Here is a 17,407-nt window from a genome sequence, read left to right on the forward strand (position 1 = left end):
GTTTCCTTTTCATTACTAAATTGTAATTATTTCTTACAGATTAAGTGGCAGATTTGGAGCTATTCTTGCTGATGAAATGGGCTTAGGAAAAACATTGCAATGCATTTCGCTTGTCTGGACTCTCCTACGTCAGGGGCTCTATGCATGCAAACCTATAATAAAGCAGGCACTGATTGTCACCCCTGGGAGTCTGGTGAAGAACTGGAAAAAAGAATTTCAGAAGTGGCTGGGAAGTGAAAGGATCAAAGTGTTTACAGTTGATCAGGTGAGATTTATATTCAAAAAGGTCAAATCTGGCTCAAAATTTAAAAAAAAAATCCAATATTCCAAATAAGCTGTTTTTTAACAAGCAAATATTTGTCTACAGTGTTTGCAGCCAAAACATTGCAGGAGGGAAATGTATGCATGAAAACTAAAAGTGAAATTGATTAGAAACTGACAAGTGTACTTTCATTGACCAAAATTAGAGTAATGCAAAAAATAAAGAAGTGAAATAGTGAAAAGAAAACTTCAAAAAATAATTATTACTCTGCCATGTTGTTTGTAACAAATGGAAGGCAATTTATTTTCAAAAATATATTTTTTTAACCTGATAATTTCCTGTAAATGTATTTGTATGAAGTAACAGAGAGAATGCTGCCTTCTAAATCTGACCTAATATTTGTTGTGAATAGATTAACAGTTAGGCCTGGACTACATTTAAAAGTTAAGTTGACATAGCTGCAGCATTTAGGGGTGTGAAAAATTCACCTCAGCAGCATAGCTGCAGTGCCGTAGCTTTGCCACTGTAGCACCCATAGTGTAGATATGGCCTTAAACACTTCCTTTTTGGCAGTCTTCCTTCATGGTCTGTATGAAATAGTGAGTCTTTCAGATGAAATGAAATCTCTTTTTACAAGTGTTTTTATATGTTTTACAAAACTTTTAATTTTTTCTGTGTACCGCTTTTATTTTTTTCTAATTATTTAGCATTCAGTCCTGCTATGGTGCTGAACTTACTGAGGCCAATCTAGATGTCTGTTTAACTCGTATACCGTCTTAGTTTCCATCACTTTCCTTAGAGTAACTTATTTCAAGATGTGGAACTGAAGTGAACTGATTTGACAGAAATTGTCTATGTGGCAGTAACAGAGTGAGCAAAGTAAATGATCAGCTGTGTTAGTTCTTGAGAGAGCAGCTTTGGTGGAAAAAGATTCACTGTAATGTTAAAAAAAAAAAAAAAAAAAATAGTTACCTAAACAGATATTTAGAGGTTGTCGCACATTTTCTCTCAATTGTTAGGGTTTTTTTATAACACTAATGTTGGGATTGGGGGATATTGAATTTATTAGTAATTAATGTGACCCAAAGTGACAGCAACATATTTTCCTTTTCATTTAAATACATCTAACATTCTTATTCATCTGGTTGAAGCCAGTGGGATTTGAGAGCACTCAGCAGTTTGTAAGATTGGGCCTCTAAAAAGCAAAGAAAACATTGACATGCAAAAGTGAGATAGGAATACCACTTGCCTACAATATAATGAAGTATTTTAAAAAGTAATTTCCTCTCTATCTTATAGGGAAGAATGGCAATTATCATACTATTATTTCTTCAGCACAACATAAAAAGAACTTGTCTCAGCCTTTTGAACTTCTTACATATAAAATAATAAATTCAAACAGTTATCAGGCATGTTTTCTTTACCTATACATGGAAACACTCAGCCCTACTCTTGACCCTTCAGTAATCAAATTGAAAAACAAGTACATTAATTTCTACTTAATGTTAAAACTTGATCAAGGTATAGTTTTGTTAAATCACAAATGATCCATACTGAACTTTGCTGTCAAAATGAAGGCTCTGATTTAAAGGTTATATTTTATAACCAAGCAGATTTCATTAATCCATGTTGCTGGATTGTATGAAATATAAATTTGAGGGAATGTTGTCATTATCAGTTTCCAGAATACTACTACTACTATTTTAAAAAGCAAAACACCTACAATAATAATAATAATAATTAATAATGAAAGTTTGAGCTACTTGAGTAACTGAGATGTTTATCATTTACACTTTACTGAAATCAGTGGAAAGGCTTCTATTGACTTCAATGCTCATTGAACCAGTGCCAAGAGAGGTGTGTTCAGAGTACAGGAGTGGGAACCAGGAACTGTGGAGATCTCATACTAACTGGCAATTGCTCCATGTGTAGCTTTGGGCAAGTCACTTAAACTTTTCATCTCAGTGTTTGCATCTGTAAAATCGGGGTGTACCTGGCAGCCACCTCCTGATTGCCCCCTCGTGGCTGGTGAAGGCTCTTATTCAGGTGCAAATGGGACTACTTTTAACCATCTAATCTGGCAAAAACTTTTTCTTGTATTATATTGAACTTTCAAGATCTAAAACCTCTGATTTTTCCCTTGCTGCTCAGACTCAATTATCATCGCACATGCAATTTGTATCATGTCACTTTTCTTTATTTCTATACCTTGAAATAAGTAACTAAGGAAAGAGACCAAAGCGAAGAGTAAACATGAGTTAAACATATATGTTGATGCCTTTTGAAGGAAAAAGGCATTAAAGGTTCAAAACCATAGGCCCCATAGCTTTTTTCTGACTATCAGTAAAATATTTTGGGGTAGAGTCTCTGCTGGATACAACAGAGCAGCAGTGCTGTCAAGGAGCTAGTTATGCATCCCTGATTCTCTGTCTCCCCAGCTTCTATGCTGCCCTAACTTATGCATGCTAGCTATGCTCTCCTAGGGTTAGCAATGTTATGTGGCTCATAACAGAGTGAGGACTATTTGATTGAACTGAAAGAGGTAAACAGAATGTGGCAAATTTATTACAAGATCACAGTATAAACTGGTGTCTACTGCATCTTGTGATCCCACCATAAATGTACTGGGAGTCGCTTAGGCTTTTTCATTATCTCCATTACAGTTATCAATTTGAAACTTACCCACAACACCAGGGTTAAGTAGCTGTTACACCTGGTCTGTAGTTTTCACCTTCACAGTAATGTGCTTTAGAAGACTTGATGTACTCGAAGAACAGTGAGCTGCCCAGCAGCGTGGTAGTAGTATTCTGTATTGCCATGTCGGATTCCCGTATTTCTTTTGCAAATTAAGAGGGAAGTAGTAGTTCAAGCCCCCTGGGGAAGTGGGGAATGACTCATGTCATACATAGGGCCCTGCAGTTCTCTACAGAACATGTTTGCTGATCTTGGATAGATGCATATCCAAATTTTATATCTAGAGCCCTGCAAATCTGCAGATATCTGCAAATTTTGTATCTGTGCAGGGCTCTAGTCATGCAACAGAAATTCCACCTGAAACCAGAGAATCGGGGAACAGGGTTGAGGAGCTCCAAAGAGAATTGGCTGTGTAATACAACTTTTATTTATGCTCTACAGGATAACAAAGTAGAAGAGTTCATCAATTCCCCACTTCATGCAGTTCTGATAATCAGTTATGAGATGCTGCTGCGCACCTTGGACCAAATTCAGACTATAGAATTTAACCTCCTAATCTGCGATGAGGGGCATCGTTTGAAAAACAGCTCCATTAAAACAGCTACAGCCCTCTTCAGTCTGTCCTGTGAGAGAAGAATTATCCTGACTGGTCAGTACATTACAAATAGCATATTTTATAGCTAGACTAAAAGAGCTAACTTTGGTGAGTATGTGAAAGAAAGTTGCAAGTTATACAAGTATGAAAATTCTGGCAACATTATCAGAGGTATTTTTATAGTGTTTTTATAGAAATCAGCATAAACTCTGGTGAGTCAAGTGTAAAAGTATAATTAGGCAGGCTAAAAAAGAATTTGAAGAGAAACTAGGGGTTTCGGGTGCGGGAGAGGTGTGGGCTCTGGGATTGGGCCGGGGATGCAGTGGGGAGAGAGGACTCCCCCAGCCCTCTTTGCTTCAGCACCTTGGGGCTGGGGGAGAGGCGCCTCTCCCCAGCCGCGGCAACTTCAGTGGGGCTGGGCTGGGCGGAGCCGGGCCGAGGGGGGTGCTCCTCTCCCCGGCAGCTCAGGCAGGCCTGGACCCGGCTGGGCTGAGGGAGGGGCTCCTCTCCCCGGGCCACAGCAAGTCCGGGGCAGGTCCATACAGGGGCCGGCAGGGAGGGTCGCATTTCCCCACCGCAGCCCTGAGCCCTGGTGCGGGGCTTAATAATCAGTCGTACGGTCATGCAGCTTAGAGGGAATTTAGGCCCACCAATTAAACTAAATCAGTTTCATCACCATTTTAGTTAAATCAGACTTTTTTGTGTTGACAAGATGTGGGCTCTAATCACTAGCTGGAAACACTGCTCTGCCTCAGGGTGATTTAACCATTGGAACAAACTAGCAAGGGAAGTGATGTCTCTTGATGTCTTTATGTCTTTCAAAGATATGCTTTGGTCAAACACAAGTTATTAGGGTCAATACAGGGGTCGGAACAGATGATCTAATGTCCCATGTAGCCTTAAAATCCATGAAACTATGAATCTATTAATGTTGCGTTCTGTTAACTTCTGGTTGATGCCTAGAGCAACATTGATTACACATCAGAAAGACCTCCATTTAGACCATCTAAATTTAGAGGGACTACATTGCATAATAGGACCTTTGCAGGAGGGAGAATTAAAATTAAAAGAAGATTTAAAAAATATTTCTGGTTTCTTAGTATTTTGTATTGTGTTAAAGTTAAACTGTCAGCCTGGAGAGAAGCCCTTGTACTCTATTGCGAACAGCTATAACCCAGCTTGTTGCAGGAGATACTGCTGCATTTGTTCAAAATAAGAATAACCTTGCAAATGAAGCTACAGTCTTCACTCTTTTTTTTCCCCTAGGAACACACAATCTGAAACAAAACAAATAGTTCTCAAGTGCTGGTCTGTATGTGGATTTCATGTGTGGGTACACATGCGCTCCATGTACCTAAGACCAGAAATTTCTGGCAAGTAGTTTCCATTTATCTGTGCCTGTACAGTTGTTCCTCATGCTCCATGCTCAGGGTATAAAGGGCAGTGCAGACCAATGCCTTTCAGTTCCTTCTCCCCACCGCATGGCCTGAGTCCAAATTCTCTGTCCAACGCTATTTTTGCATCATCTTTCAAAACAGGTAAATAAGCCAAGATCTTTTCCTCAGCTGTTTTATCTCCAGCACCCTTATGGGCCGCCGTGTAAATGTCAAAGGATACAAAGACTTAGATATACAGCTTCCTCCACCTGAACCACAGCTGTTCAGCCTCACCCACCATCCAGGGGTTACTTTTGATGAGACGCTTCAGAACCATGTACCACTATTGATGCCATTCCCTACTGCCTCCCAAACTTTTGATGGGTGCCTCATTCTTTTGTTCCACAGCTGGAGGGCAGTAACAACAAACAAGTGAGTGTCAAGATCATCCACTCTGGCTACACCATTGAGTTTCTCTCCCCTCAGCTGCACAAATCCCTTCCCCAGCCCTTCTTCAGAGACCATTCTCACAAGGAGAGCCTCTGTCTGGAGGTGGACACTCTCCTACAGCATAGAGCTACAGAGGAAGTGCCACCTCAATATCCAGGGGAAGGATTCTACTCCTAAAATTTCATAGATTCCAAGAAAAATCAGCTGAATATCTTTATTTGCAAATCCAAATTCTGCTTGCTCATGCTGGCATGAATAATGCATCAATAATCTCCTCCCTGGAGAAGAGCACATGGTTTGAGACTCCTGACATGAAAGGTGCTTATTTTCATCGGGACATTCATCCATCCCACAAAAGGTTCCTCAGATTTCTGGTAGAACAAGAGTACTACCTGTTCAGAGTACTCCCATTCATGCTGGCAACAGCGCCCAGGGTCCTCATTTCAAACCTCTCAATGGTTGCAGCCTAGATGAGACAGAACAGCTGTACCATTTTCCTGTACCTGGACAATTGACTCCTAATGGGCAGATCCAATAGGAGGTCCAGTTGGCAACCCTATCCTTACTCCGTCTTCTGGTATGCTTGGGAGTCTGTGTAAACGGAGAATAATCTATCTTGACTTCTGCAAAAATCATGGGCTTTATAAGAGCGACCCTAATCTCAACCTCATCAAAGGTCTACCTCCCTATGGACAGATTCCAGGCCAGAAACAGCCTGATAAGTCAAATCACCCTCAAACTTCAAACCACAGTCAAGGTCCAATCTTTCCCTACCAAGCTACATGGCCTCGTGTACCTGTGTAACACTGTTCACCAGGCTTCACCTTCATTGTCTACAGGACTGGCTCCAGTCTATTTACACACCAAACAGAGACAGCATGAATACAAGTAACAATCCCTGGCAAGGTTACAGCTTCTCCTGTATGGTGAATGAACCCAGAACAAGTGCGTGTCAGAGTCCCTTTCCTTCCACCCATACCCAACACAATCATAATTGTGGATGCATCCCTCATAGATGCACAGCCCATGTGCATGACTCCTCGAGAGGCCAATGTGAACACCATTCTGTCCTGAATGAAATCTTCACCCAGTGAGGAATGCCATCTTGGGTCCTGTTTGCCTCCCAGATGAACAAGAACTTCAACGTAACGTGCTCCAGAGCAGCACTAAGCTGGGACTCCAGGGGTGATGCCCTTTTGCTGACTTGGACAGACCACCTGAGATGCACCTTTCATTCCATCACACCGCTATTACAGGTTTTGTGAAAGATTCATCACAACAAAGCTCGAGTCATTCTCATCACATCTAACTTGCATAGACAGTTCTAGTTTCCCAGATCTTTTGCCTATTTTCTCATCAGCATCTGAACCTTCTCGAATTGTTAATTCAGTAAGATCAAACCTGCCAACTCAGATTCTCTTCACCTCACAGCCTGGTTTTTGGATGGGTGTCATACCTAGAGCATCCACGTTCAGAAGCTGTTCAGACTACTCCCAATCAAAGCAGTAATGCTCCATCAGAAAATTCTGTCTAGCTAAATAGAGACATTTCTCTGCTTGGATACAACAGAACCAGTTGTCCCCAGAAAAAATGGGTATTTGTGCTATGTCAGACTGTTTCCTCATCCTCAAGACATCGGGTCTTCCTTTTAGCTCCCTGTGGGTCCATTTAGCAGCCACCAGTGCCTTTCATCCTTTGGTAGAAGCATAAAATTATAGAAGTATAGGACTGGAAGGGACCATCTAGTCCAGTTCCCTGCATTCAAGGCAGGACTAACTAATAACTAGACTATTCCTGACAGGTGTTTGGAGGTTTTTAAGAGCAGGTTAGACAATGACAGAGATTCCACAACCTCCCTAGGCAATTTGTTCCAGTGCTTAACTATCTTGATAGGAAGTTTTTCCTAATGTCCAACGTAACCCTCCCTTGCTGCAATTTAAGCCCATTGCTTCTTGTCCTAGCCTCAGAGGTTAAGGAGAACAATTTTTCACCGTCTCTCTTCTAAAATCTTGTATGTACTTGAAAACTATTATCATGTCCACTCTCAGTATTCTCTTCTACAGACTAAACAAACCCAGATTTTTTCAGTTTTTCCTCATAGGTCATGTTTTCTAGGCCTTTAATAATTTTTGTTGCTCTCCTTTGGACTTTCTCCAATTTGTACTCACCCCAAACAGTCAGATCCCTGAAAGGTCTTATTAGGACCTTCTCCCCTGGGGAGAAACCAGCACTGCAATGAGATCTCCATCTTGTACTCCCAGATCATTTACCAGATCACACTTTGAACTGTTAGCCATGTGTTCCATGTCCCACCTGTCCATGAAGGTCTCCTTCCTAGTCACCATCACATCAGCCAGAAGGGTGAGTGAACTGGGAGCACTTGTGAATGACCCACCATATACCACATTTCAGAGGGAGAAGGTTTCCCTTTGCCTCCTCCTGAAAATCATGCCTAAGATAATTTCTGAGTTACACATAAATCAGCCTATTCACCTGCTGGTATTCTTTTCAAAACCTCATGCTTCCAATGAGAAGAGATGAGACTTTCTCTCTCAATGTCAAGCAGGCTTTAGTGTTCTATCTGCAAAGAACTAAACCAGTTAGGAAAATTCCTAGACTATTTGTCGCTATAGCAGACTGACTGAAGGGACAAGCGTTATCTGCTCAGAGACTCTTGAAGTTGGTCTCCGGCTATATCATTCTTTCTCATCAGTTGGTGTGTATTCCTCCCCCAGTGGGGGTAAAGGTCTATTCCACTAGATCACAGGCTACCTCGATAGCATCTCTTCAAGAAGCACTTATACTGGACATATGAAAGGCAGCAATCTGAAATTCTGTCCATACTTCATGGAACATTACCCTTTAATTCAGGCCTCTTCTGCAGATGCAGCTGTTGGGGCAGCAGTATTATACACTATATATCAGCTGCATTCGTGTACCTCCTCCTGTTTGAATATTGCTTATCAATCACCAACGTTTGGAATACACATAGGGACCACCACTCGAAGAAATTGAGGTTACTTAGCTGTAACTGGAGGTTCTTTGAAATGTGTGGTCCCAATCTGTATTCCACTACGTGTCTGTCTTCCCTCTGTTTCAGATCCTATCTGTTTCGGGGTAAAAGAAGGAACTGGAGAGGTGTTGGTCTGTCCACCCCTTAAACTCTCAGTTTAAGTGGTGTATGAGGGGAGCAACTGTGCTGGCACGAACTAAAGGATACTACTTGATAGAAATCTCTTGTCTCAAGAGCATTGAATACATGTGTACCCACATGTGAAATACAGGTAGAGACCACATATCTCAAAGAACCTCCAGTTACATGTAAGTATCTGTCATATTTCTTCAAAATGGAAAAAAGAAAAGTGCTAAATTAGAAAACAAGACAAAACAAGATTACAAATTCATCTACTAGCTGAGTCACAATAACTAGATATACAATCTAACCACTCAGGATACAATAGTTAATTAAAAACTTCAAAGTTCTTACTATTATTGTCAACTTTAAACTCTGTTGTATTCAGCAATCATACTTACTATCAATTTCAAGAAAAAAATACTCTTAAATGTGTAAAAGTACATATTTAATTATTTTTTCTTCACCTAGGCACTCCAATACAAAATGACCTGCAAGAATTTTACGCATTAATAGAGTTTGTAAATCCAGGAATACTTGGTTCTTTGTCCACATACAGAAAAATATATGAGGAGCCTATTATTCGTTCCCGAGAGCCTTCAGCAACAAAGGTACATCATTTAAAAACAAGAATTCAGTCACTGAATATAATTCATAAGGAGAGTTAGGAATTCATCTTCTAGAGAGTCAAATGTAATTTAGACTGTTTTTCTTCTTTAATGCATAAACTGTGGCTGAGATTTTCAAACAAGCCTTAATTCCCTTGGGCTCCTCTGAAAATTCCATATCAAAACATAAGTAAGTTCATGAAATACTCAAAGTGTGATTTCTCTGGGCATTTCTTTCTTTTATGTCAGATAAGGTGGGTGAGGTGATATCTTTTACTGGACCAACTTCTTGTCTACACTGGCAAGTTACAGCACAGTAAAGCAGCTTTCTGCGATGTAACTCCTGAGGAGTACGCACTGCCAAGCCATTTAGTGCGCAGAAATTCCTCAGTTGCAGTGTTGCAAAAAAAACCACTTCAATGAGAGTCGTAAGGCTTACAGCACAGATGCTCCTGCGCTGCATTGCCAGTGTAAACACATCAATTTCAGCACTGTAATTGGCCTCCGGAAGTGTCCCATAATCGTGCAAGTTGCCACTCTGCTCATTGTTATGAACTCTGGCTGGCTGCCCTGAATGCTTGTACCTCTCTCCCCTTTCAAAGCTCCATTTCTGACAGCCCTGCATGCTATGCTGATCTGCTCCGGGACACAAAGCAAACCATTATTGTGGAATGCTTGTGCTGTTGAACACAGAGGCAGGTGTGTGTGTGTTTGATTGAAAGAGAGACAGAGACAGATTGCTGTGCAGAGAGTTGGGGGGGCAGGTGGGGGCTGATGATGGTTTCCCCCCTCTCTCTGCCTCAGGACAGGTTACTTCCTGCCACTTACAAGACAGCATGTTGACACAGTCTCTGTCCACCAAAACACAGTCTCTTTCCCCCCCTCCCCATCCGATACACATACACACACACACTCCCTGTCACACACACTCCCCCCTCCACTTCAGTTGAAAAGCAGCTGGCAATGTAGTAGAATGCCTATGGAACAATGGGATTGGGAAACCTGCATCATGCCACGCTGTGCCTGCCCATGAGGCATTGCAAACCCTTCTCAAAGCACCCTGCTGCCAGTTGCTCAGTGGGATAGCTACCACACTGCACTGCTCTCTTTGCTGTTGCAAGAGCTGCTAATGTGGATGCGCACCAGCATTACAAGGAGTACAGTGTGGACACACAACAGCAGTTTAATTCCAGCACTTTAATAAAAATGGTATAACTTGTTGCACAAAAACTTTGCAGTGTAGACATACCCTTAGTGAGAGAGACAAGCTTTTGAACTACTCAGAGGTCAGGTCTGGGAAAGGTACTCAGTCTCACAGTTAAATAAGAGATCAAACAGATAGTTTAGCCCAAGTAGTTAGGACATATTCTAACTAGTTTCAGAGTAGCAGCCGTGTTAGTCTGTATTCGCAAAAAAGAAAAGGAGTACTTGTGGCACCTTAGAGACTAACAAATTTATTTGAGCATAAGCTTTCGTGAGCTACAGCTCACTTCATCGGATGCATTCTGATGAAGTGAGCTGTAGCTCACAAAAGCTTATGCTCAAATAAATTTGTTAGTCTCTAAGGTGCCACAAGTACTCCTTTTCTTTTTTGACATATTCTAAGAGACCATTCAAGGTGAAATGGCCTGTTAACACCCCTGTAATCATAGGACAAAAAGGGGAGTTAGTGGGTTACAGATGGTTGTAATAAGCCAGTTTGCCTGTTATAATAAAACACTGGATTTATGGCTTATTGCAACAATATTTAGTTCTGCCATGAGTGCAGGTGACTGGATTGAGCTCTTGAGGTCCCTTCTAGTCCTATAGTTCTATGAATCTACATTTAGATGTGACACTTTGAGTACTTTTCCCAGACCCGAGGAGCAGCTCTGTGGCTATGTCTACACAGCAATGTAAGCCTAAGGTTAGTGGGACTTGAGTCAGCTGACCTGTGTCAGGGAACCCTGGACTTGAGCGTCTACATTCCAATTTTTTATTTATTTGTTTTAACAACTAGGTTAAGAATTTTGTGACCCGTGCTCAAACATAGGGCTCTGGCATCCACACTGCAGTGCACAGACCCAAGTCAAAGTAAACATATCCCAAAGTGCCTAGAGCACCCCTCAGCCCCAGTATCTTGCCCTAGGAACGTGGTGCACTGTGGGAAAACCCTACTGCCCACCCTGTTTCCCAACAGTGGTGGTGCTATTGATGGGACTCAGGTGCCCATAAAGAGCACATGAGTACATAAACTGCATCATTAGCTCTTTTGGTGACTGTCTCAGTAGAATGATGGCAGTTTGAGAAGGCTTTATACTGAACTACCATCTAATCTGAAACTTGGGCTCTCCAGGTCTAGGCTCAGTTACACTGGCAGAAAAATGCCCATGTGCAGCTGGATATCAGTCTCCAGGGCAGTCAAACTATTAAAATGAAACTTTGCGATTCTTAATTTTTAAAATGGGATGTTCAATGGAGGGGGTGTGTTTGGGTTGTTTTTTACTTATTTTTGTCTGTTTGTTTTGAAGTTTGACATAAAATGAAGGTATCGGAGGAAAAACACAAACTCCCACCCCAGTCTGGCTCTTGCTGGCTGCGGGGTGGTGAAGTGCACCCCCAGGGCTGGAGTGCAGTGTGCTTCAGAAACCCCTGGGGATCAATTATCTCTACCCTCACTGCACCCCAGGAGGCAGGGATAAGGGATCCTCGGAAGGCTGCAGGGAAGTTTTGGGTCTGGTTTCCACTCACCGCTCTCACAGTGCATGCAGCCCAGGTATTCCTGCACATGCAGGAAGGGTAGGAGGGGCCAGAGAACAGAGCAGGGACCAAGCACTACCCTGCAGGAAGGGACAGTGCCTGAGGTCCCAGTTTAGCACAGCCAGGGGAGGGATGACTTGCAACATCCCTGCAACCAGGAACCATCTCTCACCTGTCAGCTTTGCTCCCTGCTCTGGGCGAGCTCCATGGAAGGGAGCCAGAGCAGGAAGGGGAAGTACGCTCAGCCAGGCAGTAATAGTACTTCTGGCTGCTGTATTGGCTGCCTGCAGTGCTGCTCCTCTGCCACCAGGAACTCTGGGATACATCCAGAGGACTTCTGGGCTCTGAATCAAGCCGGGGCCACATGCACACAGGAAAGCAGTAGGGCTCGGACGCTAGGTTCCAGCTTCACACGAGCTCAAACCCTGCAGCCCTGGGACCCTGGAGCTGAACCCTAGGATAGCAACTTTGCAGTGTGGATGCAAGGGGGGTTTGGCTCGAGCTTGTGCTCGGACCCAGGCTTAAATTGCTGTGTTGACATACCCTGTGTAGCTTAAAAGCTAGTCTCTCTCACCAATGGAACCTGATACTAAAAGATACAACCTCACCTACCTTGTCCCTCTAATATCCTGGGACTGACATGGCTACAACACCACTTTTTTTCGTGTGTCAGTCTCTATGGCCCCAATTCAGTGTTTTCCCGCCTGAAACATAGGACCGAGGGGGTACCAAAGTAGTTTGGTGGGGAGAGCCTTGTAATTTGGTCTTGGTATGTGATGTGGTAACACAGACTTCTCAGCCTCCTATTTGAAATTAGAGTTAAATGCTGTTATTTAATCAACTGTATTGTAATTAATTAACTTTTTAAAGTTTATATAATGTTGAGTTTTTCAAACACCTGTTTTATTGAATAATTAGTTTGTGGATTATTGATTAGATAATGATCTTGGATGGTAGGAACAACGAATCTAAACACTTGGTTATAATTCAGTCCAATTAATTGAAGGGCTCCACATATAACGTCGTTCTACCACTGTGCAAATGGCTACAATGTTTCTTTCCTTCTAGGAAAGAAATTTGTCCTGGCAAACCCCACAAAAATGGTCACTTTCATGCCATCTTCCATCTCCTCAGCCTGTTCAGCCACTATTGTAGCAGTCTGGCAGGAAGGGGACTGTGATTGGCTGGAGAAAAGGAGCGGGCATATAGTGACATGAGGGGAAGAAGGGGGATGAAACATTTGGAGGGATTGAATGGAGGTATAATTCTTCACTTCTGCAGTTCTGAGGAGCTTCTCATGGCAGTTGTCTTCCTCTGCTACTTTGTGAAGGAGTAGAGTTCCTGGCAGGGTTTGGGAGTGTGAGGGCTGGTCTACACTATCGACCTATATCAGTGTAACTGTGTTGCTCAGGGATGTGAAAAATGCACACCCTGCAGCAACGTAGTCATACCAACATAACCCCCCATGTAGACAGTGCTATGTTGATGGTAGCTACCGCCTCTCGTGGAGGTGGATTAATTCTCTCCTGTCAGCATTGAGCATCTTCATTAAAGTTCTACAGTGGTTTATTTGGTAGTTTGTTCCAATTGTGCAGCTGCACCTATGCGGCGTTTTAAGTGTAGATGTGCTCTGAGATGGTAGTAATTTCCTTTACCTTCTCTAAGGACACGTCTTCACTAGCAATGTTAAAGCGCTGCCATGGCTCTCCCAGTGCTATAAAAGAACCACCTCCATGAGGGGAATAGCTACCAGCTCTGGGAGTGCGGCTCATGGCGCTGGTTGACTGTCTACACTGGCACTTTGCAGCGCTGAAACTTGCAGCACTCGGGTGTGTTTTTTCACACCCCTGAGCGAGAAAGTTGTAGCACTGTAAAGTGCAAGTGTAGACAAGCCCTGAGACACTGTTTCAACTCCTGCCGCTGTCTGTCCATTCCACATTTTAGGAGCTGTACAAATTGTGATATGATGCCATTCATTTATCACTTCAGCACAGTTCTGTAGAATTCAGTGTAGCTTTGCTACATAAATCAGGAACCTAGCCACATAATTTGAGTCTGTAATGATTCATATTGCATTAGCTCTTGCCTTGGTTAAGAGTTTAAAAACTCCAATTAATATCAACATATTTGGTTTGTCATAGATCATTAAAACCCTGTGTCATAAAGTGGTATCATACAAACAAACCGTGTTCACTACTGCCTGATTAAGAATCCTATAGCAAAGAATTGTGATGTAACTGAACATGCTTCAGAAGTCATATCTAAACCTCTGTTTGTTATATTAGGAGGAAAAGGAATTAGGAGAGAAAAGAGCAGCAGAACTCGCTCGCTTAACTGGACTGTTTATTCTTAGAAGAACACAAGAGATCATAAACAAATTTCTCCCACCGAAAAAAGAGAGCATACTTTTCTGCCGACCAACAGCCTTGCAGCTTGAACTCTATAGAAAACTGCTTAGTTCTCGAGCGGTGAGATCCTGCCTACAAGGAGTACTAGAAAACAGTCCTCATCTGATATGTATAGGAGCTTTGAAAAAACTCTGCAACCATCCCTGTCTTCTGTTTAAAGCCATAAAGGTATGTACTGTATTTTGCTTCAACACAAATAATTAGACAGTGCTACACAATAAAAGTCATTAAAATGAGTTGCTTTTAAAAACTGTATCAGTGGAGTTCCACACATGACCTCCCAAAATGATGTGCTTTAGAGCTTTCAAAAAACTTAAACATTAGAAAGTCAATTTTGTCAGTTTCATTAGGGTGGTGTTATCAAGCACTTCCAGCATTTTTGCTGTAATTTGATCATTTTCCACCGCTTTGTTACTTTTCAGCTTTTTGACTGCAAAGAGGTAGAGGTGGGTTTGACAGAGAGTGTCAATCAAATCTTGGAGCAGTATTTTTGCTGTCTTCTGAGTTGCCACCAGGGCGCTTGGCTCCCTTTACTGTGCTATAGAACAGATAAATCCAGTGGCCTTTGAGTTACAGCTGCTCAAGTCCTTGAAGATCCACCCCATCTTTCAAAACTCACTTGTGAAGACCTATACCAGGAACCCATACTCAGACTGCTCCAACCCCACCATTCATATCCGTATGTGGACAGTAGGAGTACTTGGTCCCCCAAATCCTCAACTCTTGGTGAGTTAGGGGAAGACTTCAGTACCCGGTGGACTGGGAATGCTGCAGTCCAGACAAGTAGTATTGGGAACAAGCAGGGAACATCCATGCCCTGACCCTATTGTGGGAGTTCTCGCGGAAATACCCTGAGAAACCAGGCCCTGAGGCTCCTAAGATGTCCTTGAACGTCGCGAATCAGGCACTGAAGCCAAGCCAGTTTCTGGGCAATCTAACAAGTGCAACTTGCCTGTAGTAGGCTGCCAGATTGGATACACAGCCTGATTGGTGGGAAATGTTAGAAGATTGCTCTTTAGTGCAGCAGCAATAGTTTGGTGGCTGCACCTGCTTGTTCCCAGCTTTCCTCCCACCTTGTTCCAGTCCTGCTCCTACCTTGTTCCTGCCTCAGACCCCACCCTGCTCCTTTGTACCCAGCCTTGCTCCTGCCTTGCTGCCTTCCAGATAACCCGTCTCTAACTTTTGGCTCAGATTCCTGACTTCTGATTCCAGCTCTGCCCCTTGGCTCTGGCCACTGATTCCAGCTCTGATCCTGAGCTCCTATTCCTGCCTACCAGCTCCTGCTCTAGTCACTAGGTGTGACTCCTAGTCCAAACACTAGGCATGACCACCCATGTCCTGCTCTCTGCCACACACACGCCACGAAAAGTTACAAAGATAGACAACTTGGAAAAAATAGCAGGCCAAGCAGGGCTCAAAATCAATTATGCTAAAACAAATATCCTTGCAACTCAGATGTCAAGCAGTAATATCACATTAAATGACAAAAATATCAAGAAAATACATAAGTTCATTTACCTGGGCAGCACCATATTAGCTAATGGACACCTCAAAAGGAAGGGACATCAAGGAAAGGAATGACACCCACAACCTTTACTTAATTCAGCAATGTATGGAAATTAAAGATATACGGCACCAGAACAAAATTGGGAATTTTCAGTTCAAATATAATCTTGGTGCTAACATCCGTCTGTGAGAACTGGAGATCTACTAAAATGCTTGACAGAAAACTAAAGGTCTTCAAAAAGAAGTGCCCATGAAAGTTCCTGGGCATTGGTTGGAAAGACTATTACCAACAAAGAGATCTGAGAAATCACCAACCAGCAGCTCCTTTCCCCCAGGATCAGAAGGAAACGCTGGGCATATTTGGGGCATATACTCCAGGTGCCAACACAAAGAATCCCACATGAAGCTGTCCAGCGGAAGCCAACTGGTGTGAGAGAAAAATGGTGCCCAATAAAAACTTTATGAAGAACTCTTTGCAGGAAGCACAGAATAGTAGATCTCAATGCCATAGTGCAAATGAAAGCAGCAGCAAATGACAGAGAGGAATAGAAGAGACTATATTCCACCCTGTGCACCATCATTGGTATGGGAAGGATGTACTGCTACTAAAGGATAATAGGATAATAAGTAATAGCCAACATGGATTTGTCAAGAACATATCATACCAAATCAACCTAATTTCTTCTTTGATAGTGTTATTGGCCTAGTTGATGGGGGCAAGCAATAGGTATATCTTGTTTTTAGTAAGGCTTTTGACACAGTCCTACATTACATTCTCATAAGCAAACTAGGGAAATGTGTTCTGTATTAAATTGGCTGCAAAACTGGTTGAAAGACTGTACTCAGAGCAGTTATCTTTGATTCACTGTCAAAGTGGGAGCACATATATATGGGGTGCCTCAGAGCTCTGTCCTGGGTCTGATACGTTTCAACATTTTCAATAATGACTTGGCTAATGAAGTGGAGAATATGCTTATAAAATTTGTAGATGACACCTCCAAGTACTTTGGAGAACTGAAAATGACTTTGATAAATTGGAGAAATAGTCTGAAATCAACAAGATGAAATTGAATAAAGAAAAGTAGAAAGTACTTCACTTAGAAAGGAAAAATCAATTGTACAACTACAAAATGGGGAATAACTGGGTAGATGATAGGTTTCAGAGTAGCAGCCGTGTTAGTCTGTATCCGCAAAAAGATGATAGAACAGCTGAAAAGGATCTGGGGGTTATAGTGGATCACAAATTGAATATGAGTTGACAATGTGATGCAGTTGCAAAAAAAATGCTAGTATCATTCTGGGGTGTATTAGCAGGAGTCTTGTAAGTAAGATGTTGGAAATAGTTTTCCAGCTTTATTCAATACTAGTGAGGCCTCAGCTGGACTACTGTGTTCAGTTTTGGACACCACACATTTTTCTTAATGTGGATAAATTGGAGGGCAATAAACGTTCAGGAAAACCTGACATATAGGAAAGGTTAAAAATACTGGGCCTGTTTAGTCTTGAGAAAAGTAGACTGAGGGGGAACCTGATAGCCTTCAAAGGCTATTATAGAAGATGGTGTTCAACTGTTTGCCTTGTCCGCAGATGGTAGGACAAGAAGTAATGGGCTTAATCTGCAGCAAGGGAGATTTAG

At 42.3% G+C, this 17,407-nt stretch overlaps 1 protein-coding gene across 3 annotated transcripts in view; it reads left to right on the top strand.

The window, feature by feature from the left end:
- Positions 1-17,407, top strand: part of RAD54B (RAD54 homolog B) — a 129,045-nt gene that overhangs the window by 100,024 nt on the left and 11,614 nt on the right. For all 3 annotated transcript variants that reach the window (XM_038388936.2, XM_043507610.1, XM_038388938.2), the window contains 4 exons: positions 40-265; positions 3,398-3,605; positions 8,982-9,121; positions 14,143-14,433. In XM_038388936.2, the coding sequence (XP_038244864.1) occupies positions 40-265; positions 3,398-3,605; positions 8,982-9,121; positions 14,143-14,433 (865 nt within the window). The remainder of the gene's footprint in view (positions 1-39; positions 266-3,397; positions 3,606-8,981; positions 9,122-14,142; positions 14,434-17,407) is intronic.

The sequence above is a fragment of the Dermochelys coriacea genome, chromosome 2 (assembly GCF_009764565.3).
Source record: "Dermochelys coriacea isolate rDerCor1 chromosome 2, rDerCor1.pri.v4, whole genome shotgun sequence".
In the NCBI taxonomy this organism is placed as follows: domain Eukaryota; kingdom Metazoa; phylum Chordata; order Testudines; family Dermochelyidae; genus Dermochelys; species Dermochelys coriacea.